The sequence below is a fragment of the Aethalodelphis obliquidens genome, unplaced genomic scaffold, assembly GCF_003676395.1.
Source record: "Aethalodelphis obliquidens isolate GAN/ISIS:26980383/991018 unplaced genomic scaffold, ASM367639v1 scaffold84, whole genome shotgun sequence".
In the NCBI taxonomy this organism is placed as follows: domain Eukaryota; kingdom Metazoa; phylum Chordata; class Mammalia; order Artiodactyla; family Delphinidae; genus Aethalodelphis; species Aethalodelphis obliquidens.
The window spans coordinates 7,511,760-7,525,713 of record NW_020838028.1 but is presented as its reverse complement, the minus strand read 5'-3'; the positions used below and the strand labels follow the sequence as shown (position 1 = coordinate 7,525,713).

Genomic DNA, 13,954 nt, shown 5'->3' with positions numbered 1-13,954 from the left:
TTTGGATGCCATTGCTTTTTTTAACCTGAAATGGATCAATTTTCTCAGATTCCAAAAAAAAAACCTACTTCCAATGATATCCTCTCTTCCTTGTAAACCTTTACAAAATACCTTTTTATGGCATCATTAAAAGAACTTCAAAAAGTAATGCCTTTATACCATAATATGAAAATACCATTAATACTACATACTAGGATACTAATTTTTAAACTTGTTTTCTATTTCAATATACTACATGTGAACATCACTAAATCTAAAAAAAATTCTATTTCAAAATTATACATGAAATGGTATTATGGTCAAATGAATATGACTGTTATGATATCAGTGGAAAACTGTAATTTTATTAACTGAAAATTAATATCACTGTACTAATTACTAGACTACCAAAAAGATATATCTAAGGCAAAGGTAGCAATAAAATGGGAAATGTAGTACATTCCATTAGTAAGATTATTTTTCAACCAGCAAAGTATGAGAAAAACTATAAATATGTATTTAAAAGCTTTGACATTTAAAGAATATTCAATACACAGAATTGGGAATCTTTACTCAGTGGAATGTACTGAATACCAGTATCTCTCATGTAGACAAAAAGATAGATGTGCTAGGCTCTGATTAAGCATATAGCAATCTTGATATAGTACACTTCTGCCTGAATTCCAAAAAAAAATATTTTTTCAGAATCATCAGTATTTTAAAATGAAGAGATTGAGTCTTAGTTATGAATTATTTCATCAAGGCAGTTCTCATTTTAATTTTATAACATGATTTTTATTTGCTGGCCTGTGATTGTTTTTCACAATCAACTTATATACTGCTATTGCAAGAAGAGACTAGCAATCTTTCTGAGAAAAAAATTCTGCAGAGTGATATTCACCAGAGATCAAAATGTCCAGTATAATGTCTAGAAAAGGGTAAGAAAAGCCATCGCCTAAGAAATCTCTGTGTTTCTAGAGTTTCAACCTGACACCACTAAATACAAATATAATGCAGTCTGATGAATGAGTGAATTTTTTATAATGCAAGTCATTTAAAGCTAGATATTCAAAAATATGGGGATCAATGTATGAATGGTAAATTTTCTTTATCCATATACAGCAAAAAAAGTAAAAAAAAAAAAAAAAAAGTCTAATCTAGGCTTATACTGATGATAATGAGCTATAATGACTCAAAGGATATGGTTCCCTAGCAAAAAACCCAAATTTTCTATTTTCAGCATGAAATTTTACCTTACACTAGAGAGCTATATTAAAACATATGGATAATGTGAGCTAATAAGTAGATAAACTTTAGATGCCTTCCCAATTGTCTCTTTAAAAAATCACTACAATCAATAGTTCCAAATGACAGTAGAGGGGCAGAGATATAAACTAATAATCTGATACTTCTCCATAATTTAAAGGAGTTCAGTCTTTATTTCATTTAGTTCCATTTATAATACCTCTTCCACAGTTAAATGGGGGGGGGATGACAAATCTTGCTAACCATTCTAACATTTGTGTAACTAAAGAAAATAGTCAATGTAGTCTATTCGATTATTTTCTTACTACCTACACTTATGGATTATTTTACATCTCAACAGAAAATAAGCACAGGAAGAAGAGCCAACCTTTAAACCACACATCTTAGCAATTGGTTGTAGTTTAGATAAAGACTTTGACAAGAGGGTGAAAATTTCATGTAAAACAGGACTTATGGCATCCTCCTTGAACACAAATGTAGCTTCTGACATAAAAATGATACAGTTGCCACTCCACCAACCAACACTTAGTGTCAGAGGCCCTGAAGTCACTACAACCAAAGGCTAACAGCACAAAAACAAAGTAAATTAAAAGACATGGAGCTTCTAAAGAATTTGTGCATTCAGTGGGAGAAACAGAAGTAGCTATGAGAACTGGGACAGCTGAGCAAAGCTGAACCCAAAGGCCAAACCCCAGATAGGTTTTGGAAACTGTCAACCAAAAGGGGTAACAAAAATCTTCCCTACACTATTTAATTTTTTTTCTTAATGAGGTTACTGCCCAAATTTTCGATAGTTGGATTAATGCTTCCTCTTTCAAAATTACAAATATCCCTAGAGGAATTTTATTAGTTATAAGTCATTTCCACTGGAATGAGTTCCTTTCTCTAGTCAGATGGCTTTGTTTCCAACTTTGAATTTAAGGAGATGAGAGAAGAAAGTAGATGATTTTGAAACTGGGAGTGCTTCGGGCTAGGGAAGAATTACATGAGAACTGACCTCATAAGGGAGGAATGAATCAAGGTAGCATGGGGACACAGAAGGTCAGTAGGTAGGAATAAGAGAGAATGGCTAAGGCGGAAATTCATATTTTCCCCCAAAGGTTGGTCTACATTCATGGAAGGGAAACAAAGTTTCTTTCCCCTATTTTCCTTTTCCTATTCCCTTTTGAATTGCTCTTACCACACTATAGAATGAGTAAATATCATTTCATGTGAGTGAGTTGGGAAACCTGGACATTATGTACTTGTAACACTTTCTAGAGAAAAATTAGTTCCAAGTTCCAAACGATTTTAAATTGAACTTACTTACTATATATGCAAGGTTGAGGTAGAACCAAATTTTGCAATGTTCTCTTTGATAAATAAAATAAGTAAATATGAGGCATGTAATACAACTTAACCAGAATCAATATATCCAAACAGAAGCTACTCCCTCCAGAGTTCCTGTAGAAGACTAATCACTAACTTCAGTAAAGCTGCTGTCATTCTAAACACTTTATTATGTTTTGTTTCAACAACAACTCTTTATTATTTTTTGTTTCAACTTTAGCAAACCCTTTGGCTAAAATGAGAGCTTACCAATATTTTTAAGAAAGGAATTTACATTACATGCAGCTAAAAGTTATTGGTGATAAATGAAATGCTTTATCAAGCTGAGTAAAATAGAACTATTTATCAGTCAAAAACCTTACAACCCTGCATTGTCACAGAAATAACCTGCATCAGAGGTATAAATTTAGGGTACCTATGATCACTATAAAAACGTCAAAAGTGCCTAGGTTTCTATTGGGATCCCTATCTGTTTTTTATTATTCATACCCAACAGGTGATTATGGTAACATCTCTAAATTTACCTCAAAAGGAAAGAGCAGAATCAGTTCATGACCTTAAGAAATATACCCTTGCTTATCCTTACTTATTATTCATGAACACAAACCACCTACACCATTAAAAACAAGTCATACCATTTCACATTTTGACCAACTACACAACTGAATTTTACAAATAAATGTTAAGTCATGTGCAGAAGTCTCATTTTCATTTCCACAGCATGTTGGGTCAAACCAGTTTTGATAATTCTGTGAACACTGTTACAGTTTTAATTGCCCTGCATAAGAACTAACCATTATATATTTCTTAATGCTGCCATAATCAGCCATCCATGAGCAACATCTTTTAAGACATTAGTATCTTAAGAATGCAATTTCAATTGCAATGCCTCCTAACCATAGATGTGCAACTCCTTGTTTTAATTATTCTAATCAGTCCTTTTTAACTCAAGGACAAACAGCAGAATTAATTTGGAGAGTTTAAACCTCTAATAACTTTGGTCAACTGACTATTCAAAGAAGAAATGCTTGGTTGTCAAAATAAATTTCTAAATAAACTGAGCAAAGCAGCAGCTAGACTAAATGTCAATAGTAATTCTAAAAAGTGCACCTCCATAACAAGCTATTTGACAAATAAGATATCTTTTCCCCCTCTGGAATATCTAGCCAAAAATGCTTAAAATTAATTTGACTGGCACGTTCAAAATATATTCTATGTAAGTAATTTGACTGCACCATAGAATCAATATGTAAACATGTAAACAATTTATGAGGTTTAACCACTCATAGATTACAAGTGGTCATATTTTAATTTTCCTCCTCTTCTTTGCATCCAGTTGATTTCAGAGGGAGATATTACCAGGATGCAAGGAAAAGGAAGCCTAGAACAGTGGTGAAAAGCTGAGTAACTCATTGTTGGAAGAGTCAGAAAGCCTGAAATAACATAAATAACTTTCACATAATCAAATTAGAGCCCGCAGAAAATACTTAAGAGACCAAATGATATTAAATGACAGTCTGATGAATTAGTTTAGCCTTTAGTTAAACTAATCTAGACAGGAAGCAGAATATATCAATGAGACTATTTAATTGTATTAGAAAATGGAAAAAAAATGAAAATATTGAGTAATGGTAGAACAAGCTTTGCAGAAAAGATGAATGGAATGCAAAAGCAGCTATTTGAAAAGATAATAAAATAATTTCTAATAGTAATTTTACCTTATAGTCTAAATAAAATTCACTACCATATTATTATAAATAAATTAATTTTTTTACATACAAGTAGAGATAAATCTTTAAAAGTATATAATTATAATTGTCACCTATGTTAAATGACATTTTATTTATTAATATACTTATGAGACTATGTATACTCATTGCAATTGCAAATTAAAATAGCCTGAAAAGTAATTAGCAGTATAGCAGTGATTTTATAGCACTACCTTTTTTTCTTCTTCTTTTCTTTCCTTTTCAGCTTCTCTAAATCCTTCTTAGCTAGATCTATAATCTCAATGGTCTCTTTGTCTGAGGATACTATAGTAGGAGAGAAAGCTGATGATCCACTGAAGTACGGTGATCTTGCTGTGGCTCTTGTCAAGTTTTTTCGAAGGTTCTCATTCACTGCTTCACTTTCTAATAATTTTGCCCTAATGAATAAAAATACACTTAAGTTGGAAACATTTTATTATTGTGGTAAATAATACTTAACATAAAATTTACCTCCCTAACCATCTCTAAGTTCTACAGCAAAAAGTACACCCACACTGTTGTGCAACCATTGCCACCATCTACCTTCAGAACTTTTTCATCTTCTCCAATTAAAACTCTGTACCCATTAAACACTAACTCCTCATTCCCCTCTCCTCCCTAGCAACCACCATTCTACCTTCCATCTCTGCAAACTTGACAACTCTAAGAATAAACAGGGAACATTTTAAATGAGTTGTTTTGCAAGCTAAAAAGTTTCCCAAAATGTATTTCAACATTGCTACAAGGTATGGCTTTTTTAACATATGTGTTCACAAACATTAGTGTTTAAGATATTTTTAAAATTTCCTGATCAAATAACTGTAAATTTGAAGTAACACTCTTAGTGCTCAAAAGTGCCAGTGATAATTAGATTACTTGCATTCTGGTCAATAGGCACTAGTTATCCTTGCTTTGTAAACTCATCTTTGAAACTTAAAATGTGCAAGCAGCATGGTTCCCTTCCTTCCTGTTCCTCATTCATCATGCTATAATAACATTTCCAAATCTTTGTAAGGAATAGTTAGCCAAACTTGCCTCTAACTGGCTGAAAGATATCTGGCTCCTGAATATGGCATGGGAAAAGATGAAATCTCCAAGGAAACCCGAGTTTGATAATTAAAAACATTCTTTTGTTTGCTCAAGCGGTCCTCATAATGACAGGAAAATAATGTATGTGCTGTCAGTAATAACACTGAATGATAAGATCCTAAAAGAGCCTGGATTCTTGAGACTACAAGGGATTCAGAGAGTCCTCTAGGCCAGTTCCTTTAGACCATTTGATCTAAACCATAAAAGAACACAATTATCTACTTCAGTATAATAAATTTCCCAGGTCAATTTGGCACAAGGGTGATTGAGACAAGGTTATAAGGAGAAAATACTACCCACTATCTCTGTCTCAAAACTACATTACTAAGCACTTTTGCCATATGTTCAAATGTTTCAGAGGAAGGTGCTAGATTATTTGCAACTACTGAGCTCTAGAAGGCACAGTCAGCTGTGTTTTTACACTGCCTACCAAAATTATTCATGACACTGTTGAAATCAACTAGAGACAGAATATACACAAATCAGTGAATATGTTACAAATAAGTGTCCTACATATTCTTTAATGAAATTGTTTTACTTTATATTTGGTGTTGCAACAGTTACAATGTTTTAAAATGGTTAAATAGCTGTGTACAAACTTTTAAGTTAAATGATTTCAAAATTATTTTAAAGAAAATTCTGAATATAATGCTGTCATTTTTTAATAAGAGGACAACCTAAGTATAAAAACGCAGCTTAATGATAAAAACTCAGTAAAAATTTACACTTTTCTATATTTTCAATATCTAGCACAAAGCCTGGGTACATAATAATGAATGTTAATAATGAATGAAGGGGACTTCCCTGGTGGCACAGTGGTTAGGAATCTACCTGCCAATGCAGGGGACACGGGTTTGATCCCTGGTCTGGGAAGATCCCACATGCTGCGGAGCAACTAAGCCCATGAGCCACAACTACGGAGCCTGAGCTCTAGAGCCCGCACACCACAACTATTGAGGCTACATGCCACAACTACTGAAGCCCACGTGCCTAGAGCCCGTGCTCCACAGCAAGAGAAGCCACTGCAATGAGCAGCCCGCGTACCGCAATGAAGAGTAGCCTCGCTCGCCACAACTAGAGAAAATCCTGCGCGCAGCAACGAAAACCAAACGCAGCCAAAAATACAAATAACAAATAAATTATTTTTTTTAAAAAGACCCTTTTAAAAAATGAATGAAAATATAAATTAGCTATCAATTAATGACCTGTTTTTAATTGGCTCATTTATATAATAATCAGACAATTTGTGTTTGATTATTACCTGATTTTAAAAATCTGCATTTGGTAGGGGCATATTTTTAATGCTTCTTCCGTCCTGGTGCTAATAAAGGCTGAAACCTTTAGGGCTCACCTCCAACTCCACCAACCCCACACTACATTAGTAGATCCTGCTTTTTGTATGGGCTGTAGAGATAACATCTCTCTCTTTGCCTCTCCTTCTCTTCCTACTCACCCAATCACACACTTGTTGCTGTCTGCATTTCATTTAATAGGAGACCAAGCAGTGAGGCATGAGGGGAAGTACACAGACTTCCTTGGGAAGGAATAAACTGAGGCTTGCATCTCAGCCTTTTCACTTACTGAATATCATCTCAGCTTTTTCACTCACAGAATCTCTAAATCCTTCATTAAATGGAGATGAAAATATATACTTCCCTAGGACGGTTATGAGGATGATGATACAATGAATTTAAAACTCACCTAATAATGTTTTTAACAAATAATAACTATTCTTATCAAAAAGTTGGAAACAATATAATTATCTAACAGTAGGGGATTAGATAAATAAATCAATTACAACCCATGAGACAGTACTCATGGAGCCATGCAAAAACCATGTTAGAAAAATATTTAATAACATTAAAAAATGATCCTAATATCTTGTCACATTTCAAAGAATAGATAGCAAAGCAATACATACACCCCGATACAAATTTTGCTAAAGTATGCATTGAAAAATTATTGAAGAGATACACCAAAATGTTAACATCAGTTCTTGGAATGGTGAGAATATGGGTGATTTTAACTTTTTAAAAACTTTCCTATATTTTCAGAAATTTCTACAAAAATTTTGAACTCCAGAAAACTAAGATTAATTATGACTATTATCATTTCACAACAAATAATGTGATGTGTAAATTTATTAAAAGGTAACTAGTATTATTTTATAATTAAAATGATAAGACTTAAAATATAAACATTCCCATGTAGCAATACATTTACATAATTTACGTTAAGTTTAAGTAGCTGTGAATGAATGTCTTCCTAAGAGAAAGTATTGATTAAAATATGGATTGGAGTAGAATTTTGTAGATGAAACAGAATGTGAGAACTTGGACCTAAATAATAATATGTTAGACCTTTACAGTATTTTTCAATTTAATAATTTTTACATCCTGTTCTTTTATTTGAGCCCCATAATAACTCTTTGAGACTAGCAGGTTATTACCTCATTCTTACAGATAAACACTAAAGATCAAAGAGTTAGGTAATTTGCCCAAGGTCATATACTTAATAAACAGAAGCTTAAAAATTTCAATGCAGGTAATTCAATTTAAATTCAAAGATCATTTATGTTTATCTCATATGTAAATTATTTTTATATTATAAATTACAGTCCCGAGATCTGAGAAGACTACACTTTATGAATGGGACAAACTGAATAAAAGAGCCAAAAAGCTATTAACCTATACCACGAAAGATTTGATCACTGACTGAACTCAAGGCCTAAGAGTCATCATTGTTCTCTAGATGGCTTAAAGAATAGTCTTAACTCAAGAACTTGAAGAAGAAAGATATTAGATGCTCCTTTTAGCTACTAGAAGGAATGGAAATGATTCAGTCAGTTTTCTAGGAAATAATGACACTAGTCAAGCCATTCACCAAATAATGAGATCAAGCTTAGATATGGTCTTAGAATACATGATGGAAGAGAGGAAATCAAGCCCAAGAACCAGAGTATGGAATCAGCCTTAACAATTGACCAGTGCCAAGAAAATAAAAAAAGATAAAAAGAAGCAGACTAGGAGCAGGAAAAGAATCTTTAGGAACTAAAAGACAGAGATATTAGTTTTGTCTGAAGGAATGGTAAAGATGGGGTCTACAGAGTCAGGAAACACAGGAGACTGGTCAGAGGACAAGTTTTTGGCAGTAGGCAGGAAAGAGCACTGCCAACACAAGATGGAAACTGCAAGTCCAGTTTGGCAGCTGACCAGAACTACAACCTAAGGTCCCAAAGGTCTCCATCAAAAAGGTAAAGTTTGGAAATATATAAACAGAATAAAAGTAATAGTTATTTGAGTAACTTTATCTATTGCTACATCAGATGTTTTCTCACTGGTTTTTATTTTTTGAAGCTTTTAAGGGACCTGGTGTGCCTTACGGAGGCAGAAACAGTAGAAACACTACTCATCTCTGTTTAAGAATCTCTAGAATAACCAGAGGAAGAGAGAGGGAAATAGAACACAAATACAAGACAGAGAATTGTTAGGGTAGCTGTGAAAGATAATCTCTCACTTGGTTATTTTCTGCAAATGGATAACAAAAGTGAGATCTGAGCTATTTAGATGCTCCCAATGGAGCTGACTGTAGTTCTACTTAAAGAGAAAGCAGCTCAGCCATCAGGGCAAACCATGGAACCTGAAAATATTATAGAAATGATTAGTGTCCTTGATCTACTTTCTGACCCCAATTCTTCCAGTCTGTGCTCAGTGGTCCCCTCCACATTCCCACACCTGGCATGGGTGTTCTATTTACTGATTTCTGTCATTCCATTTACTACATGTGACTATTTATGTAAGTTGACCCACCTAGACTGTGAACTCTTTGTTTATGTCATACTTGTTCAGTCCATGGCATGATGCTTGGCATACTGTGAGTATTTGCAATATGTGTGTGAAATGTGGGTGATGAATGAGCCTTTGTATATACCACAGAGGCAGGCAAATTGGTAGGGATGCAATGACTCACACATATAGAATAGCTGAAGAAGTATAAGGGAACAGGAGTAATGGGAGATTTTAAAAATTAGAGATGACTTATTGATGTTGACCATTCCCAAATGGTGGGTGAAGAGGCACAGGGAGGTAACTTCATCTACACCAATTATGCCTGTTGTTATATGAGGTTAGGTAAGCTTCCAATTAAGGGTATAACAACAAGAGCAGGAGGATAACCCAGGAAGATAATGTGGGAAGAGGAAAGTAGTTTGTGACGTTATGTTCCCATATGTTCCGTTATAGGCAAGTACCTATTCCCCTAAAGTTAACCTGACCAAAGGGCTGAAATATCACTGTGAATAGTTACTACAAAATAAGCCCAAAAAATAGCAATAATACTTCACTGCAAAACCCAAAATACGTGCATTATATATTACAGAACGTGAACTGTACCTGAGATCTTCAATTTCTTTAATATAATTGTGAATCATATTACTAATCTCCTCATTCCCTTCACCTGCAGGATAAAATAAGGAAAGGGGGAGAGGGATAAATTGGGAGATTGGGACTGACATACACACACTACTATATATAAAAATAGATAACTACTAAGAACCTACTGTATAGCACAGGGAACTCTACTCAATACTCTGTAATGACCTATATGGGACAAGAACCTAAAAAAGAGTGAATATATGTATATGTATAACTGATTCACTTTGCTGTACAGCAGAAAGTAACATTGTAAATCAACTATACTCCAATAAAAATTAACTAAAAAAAGAATTTCCTTTAAAATTCAACAGAACAGAATGAGAGAAAAAACAAAGTTATAGAAACAAACAATAATGCTTTGAAACATAATTTAAACAGCAAATTTCCTGCCCTTAATTACATGAGCAGAAAGTAAGATAATATGATGAAGCATAGGGCATATTTTGTTTCTGTAAGAATGTATTATTTACAAATTAAGTATTAACTTAAAATCACAGATTGTATACACAGAGATTGACTTTTTCACTTCAAATATTCCACAGAGTTAACAAATATGAAGAATATTTCCTGCTCTCCAAAAGTAATCCCTCACTCATCCCACCCTACATACATACCTGCTCTGGCAAGAACTTGGTTGGCCTGATCACTAACAAGCTGTGTGATTCTGGTCCTCAATACATCAACCGTCTCTTGCATGGCTTTAATTCTTACACGCAGGTTGTTATTTTCAGTCTGTAGCATAGCATTCTCATGAAACATATCATTGATGCTTTCCACACCCTCCTCGTCGATTATTCTTTTACCCTAGAAAAGAAAAATATTTCCGTATTGATTAAGAAGTTTTAAATACACAAGAGTTTTGTTAAAGGATACTGCAGGATTATGCAATTCTACAACCAAGAGCACTTTTGTCTTAACAGCCTCAAGGCAAGAGATCCTTTTCCCTCTACTACATCTCTCCTTTGAGCATTTGTCACTAAAGAACCTGACTGGGAAGGAAGTATTTTGAAACAAGAGGCTGGTCAGGTTGTTAGACTGAACATTATTAAAGGCTACCCACACATAAAACTAGAGAATTCTACCTCCAAAAGGAAAGATGCCACCACTATGACAAAGAGACTCCAGAAACATATATGTGCAAGCCATCACAAAAAGGTATCACTGTGTACACAAAATGTATCACAAAATGCAAAGTCAAAACCATTAGCTTACTGTTTTGTACTCCATAAGCTCCATCTGAAGTCGTGTGATCTCACTACGGAGCGCATTGATCTGCTGACTAGCTCTGTCCTGATTGACCATCACCTTGTTCTTGATATTTCTAGCTCGATTGGCATATTTCAGGGTATTTAAAGTTTCCATAAAATCTCTGTCTGAAGGGCTGACACATGCTATCATGATTGTTTGGCTGAAAGTTACAAAAAATAATTAGGTTTACAGATAAAAGCAAATAAAACACTGAAATAATCATTTTAAAATTCCCGCCTTTTGAATAATATCTCTCCTTCGAGATACCAAAAGATTGACATTACTAACTTAAAAATAAAAGCAAATTTATAAGCCCCAATGCTTTAAGACTATCTTAAGGAAAAAGATTTTGTTTGCTTGGCTAAAATTGGGGAAAATTAATTTATATTATACTTTTTTGACTCATAATACCATATACTCATAATACAAGTGCATATATTTCTCACCTCTTTAAAAAATTTTTTGAAGCAATATACACAGAATAATTCTAAAATTTAATCTATCTATAATATGACATGTTGAAATTCAAAAATCATTGCTTTCATTATCTACTTAATATTTCAGGATTTTTTTTTTAAACTTTTATTTATTTTTGGCTGCTTTGGTTCTTCGTTGCTGTGCACAGGCTTTCTCTAGTTGTGCCGAGCCGGGGGCTACTCTTCCATTCGTGCACAGGCTTCTCATTGCGGTGGCTTCTCTTGTTGCAGAGCACGGGCTCTAGGCATAAGGGCTTCCGTAGTTGTAGCACGCAGGCTCAGTAGTTGTGGCACATGGGTAGTTGCTCCACAGCATGTGGGATCTTCCCGGACAAGGGCTTTAACCTGTGTCCTCTGCACTGGCAGGTGGATTCTTAACCACTGTGCCCCCAGGGAAGTCCCTATTTTAGGATTTAAATTTTTTCTTTTTATTTAATCACTTGCATCCTGATTTTTTATTTCAGCAAAAAGTTTTACACAAAATCCTATCACCTGATCAAAAAAAGTATTTAGTATACCCATATGTTTCACAATATGAAACGTCATTTGTGATTGAGTGGTCAAAGTTCCAGAGTTTCTGGCTAGATTACATAGGAAAACTGGGAAACATTATTTTATCGTCATGATGAATTGCTTTACCAACCAAAGAATAGGATAATAAAATGCTTATTATGCCTAAGCTATTTCTGTCAATGAAAAAGATGTGGAGAGTCTAATGGGCACTTGCACACTAACAGTTAAGGAGCTAATTTACCCACCCTGGTAGGAAATTTATACCTATCAATTCTAATCTATAGCCTCCTAGCTTCCTGCTTCTACTCCTGCCTTCTCCCAATAATCTCAACACGGCACTCATAGTAACACTTTTATTTTCTTCTTCTTATTTTTTTTTAGTATTGTCAAGCTTTATTTTTACTCATTTTAGATGTGTAGTAATGTCTCATTTTTTAAAATTTTTTAAATTTTTACACAATTTTTAAAGGTTACTTTCCATTTACAGTTATTACAAAATATTGGCTATATTCCTCATGTTGTACAATATATCCTTGAGCCTATCTTACATCCAACGGTTTGTACCTCCCACTCCCCCACCTCTATATTGCCCCTCCCTGCCACTGGTAACCACTAGTTTGTTCTCTATACCTGTGAGTCTGCTTCTTTTTTGTTATATTCACAGTTTGTTGTATTTTTTAGATTCCACATACAAGTGATATCATACAGTATTTGTCTTTCTCTGTCTAACTTATTTCACTTAGCATAATGCCCTTCATAGCAACCCTTTTAAAAGGGGTCCCATTCCACCTATCTTTATTCCTTTGTGAACTCTTGCTCATCCTTATTTACCCTTACTTTTACTATTATTCAAGATTCAACTCAGAGATCATCTAGTCCAAGAATCCAACACTGAGTTTGGCTGTACTCCTTTCTCTCTGCTTCCTCATACCCTTTGCATACCTCTTTTTTGTTGATTATGATTATATTGAAATTTTATAGATCCAAACTCTTAGATACTAAACTCCTAGAGGACAAGGATCATCAAATATTTTTTATTCATCAGACTACTTTGTACAACACAGTATTTGGAACATATTAGGTCATTACTATTTGTTTGTGTTACTTAGAACATATTAGATCCCTAATAATTGTTTGTATGTCATGCGTATATTATATTTATTTATTTGAAGTCAGAAGTTAAGATAATTCATGCATCTCTGTTGATGAAGAAGATAAGGTAATCCAGTGAGAGTGATGATTATGGATACTGATTAGAGGATAGGACTACTCAAAATGTTATCCCCAGTCCAGTGCCAGTCTGGAAGATTCATGACAAGTATAGAAATTGACAGTAAGCATTTTGGCAACTTTTACAACATTTGAGCTTGCTGTAATCAATGAACTCATTTCACTGAATACAGTATAGACCAGTTCAAGTATTTTCAAACTCACATAATGGGACAAGCTGAGTATAGTCATGTTCAATATCAACCCACTACAACTGGGAAGTGGGAAGGAGGAGAACTCTCCCTTACTAAAAATATTTTGAGAAGTATTGGGATCAAGTGCTTAAGAAGAATAGTGAAATCAGGAATGAGAGGAGCTAAGACCTACTGTATAGGAAAAAGGTCACATATTAAAACCCAAATGATACAAATTTCAAGAACAGTTATGGGGCTTCCCTGGTGGTGCAGTGGTTGAAAGTCTGCCTGCCGATGCAGCGGACACGGGTTCCAGCCCTGGTCCATGTTCGAGCCCTGGTCCGGGAGGATGCTGCGCAGCGGCTGGGCCCGTGAGCCACGGCTACTAGCCTGCACATCTGGAGCCTGTGCTGTGCAGCAAGAGAGGCCGCGACAGTGAGAGCCCCGCGCACCACGATGAAGAGTGGCCC

At 34.5% G+C, this 13,954-nt stretch overlaps 1 protein-coding gene across 10 annotated transcripts in view; it reads right to left on the bottom strand.

Moving 5' to 3' along the window:
* Window positions 1-13,954, bottom strand: part of KIF21A (kinesin family member 21A) — a 157,072-nt gene that overhangs the window by 54,952 nt on the left and 88,166 nt on the right. For all 10 annotated transcript variants that reach the window (XM_027093531.1, XM_027093536.1, XM_027093530.1 and 7 more), the window contains exons 8-11: window positions 11,057-11,252; window positions 10,459-10,648; window positions 9,803-9,866; window positions 4,517-4,720 (exon numbers count right to left, since the gene is read on the bottom strand). In XM_027093531.1, coding sequence (XP_026949332.1) covers window positions 4,517-4,720; window positions 9,803-9,866; window positions 10,459-10,648; window positions 11,057-11,252 — 654 coding nt within the window. The remainder of the gene's footprint in view (window positions 1-4,516; window positions 4,721-9,802; window positions 9,867-10,458; window positions 10,649-11,056; window positions 11,253-13,954) is intronic.